A 5,485-nucleotide genomic window follows, 5' to 3' on the forward strand; every position below is an offset into this window, starting at 1 on the left:
AGAATTAACACCACCATCAATAAATGTTTTGGAGTCTTAATGAACTAGGAAATTTCAAAGATTTTATTAATAAAAACTGTAAAAGATTCCCTTATTAGGTAGCAGGCCACAGCTACTTTCACTTTGCTCCTCCCACAGCACTTCTCTCATGCTTAGCTGACCAAGCTCCACAAGAAAAAAAAACAACAACATATACATATACTACAGGAGGACAAAAGGACTGGGGATAGGGGCAGGGGGGAAGAGGAGAGAAAGAAAACGCCAGGAAAATTCTCCATTCCAGTCCTAGCACCATGTTCCACACGCTCACTTTGGCTTCCTCTTTATTAGAAAGTTCTTGCGATTATTATTTTTCCATGACCCATTGCTTAAGGGAGGTGATTGTTAAAGACAGGTTCACATTTCTTTCCTAAATGAACAAGTAATTGTTCTCTTTAGTCACAGGTTTCATGGGGAGTTGATGGCGTGTGTAATTTTCCTGGTGTGTCACATTGGGAACACTGAATTTTCACATGACTACTTGACTAAAATGCTTTTGTGCATCACTCACACCTCTTAATAAATATATCCAATTAGTTATTGTGAGGTGAACTGGGAGTGAAATACAATGAATACAAAGGCCTCCTCCTGGTCAGAGCACTACAAATCAGTCAGAATAAAGGGAAGAAGCTGGGTTTCCATATCTACCTTTCTTTCCCCTGCTGTGTTGCCTGAAGAACAACATGCCTTTCATTATATTATTTCCAAGTAAACCCAATTAATTTATTTGCATTCCAGACATCTGTTATGAAGTTGTAGGGCAAGGAACATGATTATGCAAAAGTACTGCACCCAGTATTTTGAGCTAACCCTCTTTTTACCGGACTTCAGTCTCACAAGTCTTTCTCTAGAAATAGTATTTTTTGTTTAAATACAATTACTAACCAGATTCAAACAAGACCTCGATCTTATTTTGAACATGCCAAATCAGCTGCATATTTGGGAGGCCCTCTCCAATTTTAAGGTAAATCCAAATTCCCTCTGATCCTTGGCAAGCATTTATCTCTTGATAACCATGTCTCATAAATTGCCTCACAGCTAAAGTGAAGAACTTTCAAGCTGTGCAAGTAAAAAAGGAAGCAAGGATATTTTTGTGCTGACAAACAGAACCAGAAAAGTTTAAGTAAGTAGTCAATGGTTAATTCACGCCTTCAGATGAGTCTCAGCAAATCAGAGTATTTACTCAGTTGTTGAAATATCCCCAGATATTCCTTCAGTATACTGTAATGCTACAAGATTTCTCGTGTGTGTGTATATATATATATATATATTTTTAATGGATTCAAACAAGTTTTTAAGTATACAAAATAAACAGAAAGATTCATCCCTGGGAGATTCTGTATTTCTTCTTCCTACGTTTGATTTCCCTGGAAGTGTTCAAGGCCAGGCTGGATGAGGCTTTGAGCAACCTGGTCTAGTGGAAGGTGTCCCTGCTGATGGCAGGGGGATTGGAACTGGATGATCTTTAAGGTCCCTTCCAATCCAAACCATTCTATGATTCTATGATTTTCTTTTTTATATATGCAGAATACAGACAAACTATGTATTTACAAATGTTACATGTCCTCATGGGAATAATCAGGTTGTCACATTGCACCTCTCTGGCAGTTCTAATATCAGACCAGTGCTACAACAGGACTTTAAACTTGATTTATAGGCCTGGTTTTAATTTTCTGAAAGGACAACACACCTATTCATTCTCAAAATCACAGTAATATGCACTCACACAATTAGTGTGAAATAGTACGCAGACTTGCATCTTATCTTATGTTGCAGGAAGTTGGTACGTCCAGAGACAGGCATCAGTCATAAGAGGCTTCATTATCAGGTTACAAAAAAATCCCATTTTAGGCACTGAAATTTTCATTAAAATATATTTGGACCACTTATAGAAAAAGATAATTTACTGTTTAATACCAGATTAACAAACAAAAACCAGCTGTTTCACACAGAAACTTCAAATTTGCTCCTCAATGAAGCTTTACAGCCCAAATAATTTTCAATGTCCTGTCACACAGCAGAACTGGTTTCATTGTCTTGTACCCTGTAATTCTGCAGCAGTCTCAGGTCTTGCTTACATATGATTACAGAACACACCAAAAAATTTCAAAGTCTCTAGTCCCATTTCCTCTACCTTCATCTCCACAATTCCATCAGCTCTTGGCATTATTTTGAATTTCAGCACATCCTGTTACACAAATGGTACAGAAATGGTCACTTGCAGTGTACTGTACATGGGCAACTGAAACATTTTAAAACTTTATCACAGCTATAACATTTCTTGACTTAAATTTCCTGTTTACAATTTCCTACTTGAATAAAACCAAAATAATGCTTTTCCACAGCTTAAAGATGAAAATTTTTTTTTTTTTTAATAAGCTCTTTGAGATCCCAAATAATTATGAACACATATGTAGCCAACTGGAACAAATATACTTTTTTTTTTAAACAAACAAAACAAAACACCACCAAACCACTGAGCCTATACATGTGATAACCAAAGTGCACAGTCTGCCAAACCACACATGCAGAAGTTTGTGCAAACTTCTATTAAGCTGTGAGAGAGAAAACTTCAGTCTCTGTTCCACAGCAATGAAGACTCACTCTCTTTTGAATGTCAAGTCAACAGTAACAGGTAAAAAACACACAAATGTCAACTAAGGCCAGTAAACAGAGAGGAAATACATTTTTAGTAATGGAGGACATTTTAAAATGTATTGATTGAAATTTGTATAAGCTGGATATGTACAGGTATATTCTGCTACTCATTTGTGGCTCCAAATAGCTTTTACATACATGGTTAAATTCTCTTTTAAAATAAAGACATGATATACGGTCCATACAGTTCCAGCTGAACTGCAAAGACTTAGCTCTTGCTAGTTTTATATGATGTTTCTCTAGTTGGACTATAACAAACTAAGAGAAGAGTCCGATACCATGCTTCAGTTTCTAAGAAAACACTCAATCTTACTCAGATCCCTAGAAGGGTAAGACAGACATAAAAAAATACAACTCCTAATCATCATTTTCCTCATCGTCAAATGAGAGAAGACTGCTATTTTTTTTTTGCTTAGCTGTACTCTGAGGAGGAGGAGCTTCTGTCTTAGTTTTCTTTGCCTCTTTCATCTTCTTACTTGAACTTACATTGAAGTCCAAATGCTTCTCTGATGAACGTTTAGCTGGTTTCCTGAACATAATTTTTCCATCAGCAGGTACTGGTTCACCGTCTGTAAGAGAGTAAAATTAGAACTCATCTGCACATGTTCACACACAAATACAGACCTTCACTATTATCTTTTTTTCTCCAGGAACAAGATCAGCAAGACCTCTGGCAGAATATAATAATCATGAAAATGTATTTTTTGGCCACAAAGGCTGTATCAATGAATGTCCTTCATGCACACACATCTGCTCCACGGCAACCAGTCCCTGAAGACAGTTCTCCTGCAGTTCCTATCAGAAATGGGTTCTCACTAACTTAGAAGAGACTGTGAGCAGTACAGCTTTTCCCACTCAAGCCAGCTGCACTCAGCTATCAAAATGGAGAGCACAACTTTATAGGATCCTCTAATTCCACTTCACTATTTGTAAAAACCATGACAACAAATGCACTTATTTCAGAATTATAGGATCTCTTTAAAGAACAAAATGGCATATATACAAGATATTCTTTTTCTTCTAATACACCCTGTCCTGCTAAGATAAAAGATTACATGGTCATAAACCTGCCTTTTATTATCATACAGCATGAAAGTTTTTGGGTTTCTTTGTATCTGCAAAATCACCAAACTACTCCAACTGACTGATTCTGCTCCTCTGCATGTACTAGAGCAAATAACAATTTTAAAAACAAAAGAAGTCCCTCCCAGGATTATCAGGCAGAGGAAGGAAGCTACTGCACAAGTAACAGCATCAAGGCAATATTTCTGGGAAAAAAATGTGTAATTGTAAAGCCATGAATCAGACACAAAGGCTCATGCTGCAGTAGTGTGCAATTTCTATAATGTATATGTGACAGGATGTTAAAGAGCTATAGGTTCTATGTAAAATATTTTTCCTAAAGTACTTTTGTGAAATTCATTCAACAGACATTTCCTAACAATATATATGTGTTTGACAAGATTATGTGCTATTTAATTATAACCAATAAATATCTTTTGTCTTTATCAGGAATTCTTTCCTCAATTCATAAGCAATACAGCAGAAGACTTCACATTCAGAGTTATCATGCACAGCACTGGCTGAAACACTCTTCCAAACAACACAACTATTAAATCTGGTGTCTGAAGGGTTGTGTGGTACAAATCATCCTCATTAGGAGACTTCACTTATAATTCCTCAAGTTTCACAGACTGTTCTTAAGAAGAAATGTAGCTTAAAAAACCAAGCACCAATTCTGTCAATGACTTCTACAGGATACAGACTTCTGCAGCAGTTTATGAGAGAATACTGCTATGCAGAAAATAACTAAACAGGTTTGGGGCAAATATCTCAGTACTGGTGCATTAGAAAAGCATGACAGTTACAAGGAATTACCTGCAATAACAAACTGTACATATGATAAGCATACTTGTCAATGGATCTGTTGTGAATTCTGCATGGAAAGCTTAACTGTTTATATGCTGTACGTGCAATATAGAAGTTAAGGAAAAGCCTATGGTAAATTTTGGCAGAGAAATAATTATTTCTGAAAATGTAACACACCCAATCAATCAAAATGTACTACGTATCCTTGTTCTCAGAAGTTGGATTAAAAATTCAAAATATTTTTCCACATAACTGACTCCATTTATGGGCTCTGAAGTTAAATATAAAATAATTCTGCAAAAGAATGCATCTATAAGAAAAATATCACTTATAAGCAGACCCAACTGTCTAGACACTTGAGCTAGTCAGCACACAGACCATATACAGTACCAGTACAGCTGTGGAAATAGGACTTCAAAGCAACCAGCTACTGCATAAGCATGAGGAGCATCAAAAAATCCCATTGGACACTCTTTTAAAGAGCAATTACTACATTTCCTTAGAATGGTAAATTGAAAAACCAAACCCCTAAAAACCTAACAAAAGCATATCTACAAAATAAATCAGATAAAAAACTATGTACTCATAATCCACGTAAAAATGGAAGGCAGAAATTTCAATTTTATCCCCAAGTCTCCTGCTAACCCATGTTATAAACTGCACAAAATCATTTCACCTTGCCTCCATCAGATGGAGAAACTCATAGGTATCTTTGCAATGTGAATTTAAACTCCTGATAAGCACAGTGCATGAACAGCAAAGCTCAAGAACTCCACCAAAATGACAACGAGCTCAGCTCTGACCTCCAGGGTCTCCATACTTTTTGCAGATCATTCAGCATCAAAGGACAAGATTTTAGCTCTTGGCCTGGTTAAACACTGTCAAAATTTCACTATATGCTCAAGGGCATTCCTTTCAG

The 5,485-nt window shown here is 36.4% G+C and overlaps 1 protein-coding gene across 1 annotated transcript in view; it reads right to left on the bottom strand.

Moving 5' to 3' along the window:
• Window positions 1-5,485, bottom strand: part of KIAA1143 (KIAA1143 ortholog) — a gene marked incomplete at its 5' end in the record, with an annotated part of 19,060 nt that overhangs the window by 8,041 nt on the left and 5,534 nt on the right. The window contains one exon of the mRNA XM_010169050.2: window positions 3,184-3,266. Coding sequence (XP_010167352.2) covers window positions 3,184-3,266 — 83 coding nt within the window. The remainder of the gene's footprint in view (window positions 1-3,183; window positions 3,267-5,485) is intronic.

The sequence above is a fragment of the Antrostomus carolinensis genome, unplaced genomic scaffold (genome assembly GCF_000700745.2).
Source record: "Antrostomus carolinensis isolate BGI_N321 unplaced genomic scaffold, ASM70074v2 scaffold23885, whole genome shotgun sequence".
NCBI classification, from domain to species: Eukaryota; Metazoa; Chordata; class Aves; order Caprimulgiformes; family Caprimulgidae; genus Antrostomus; species Antrostomus carolinensis.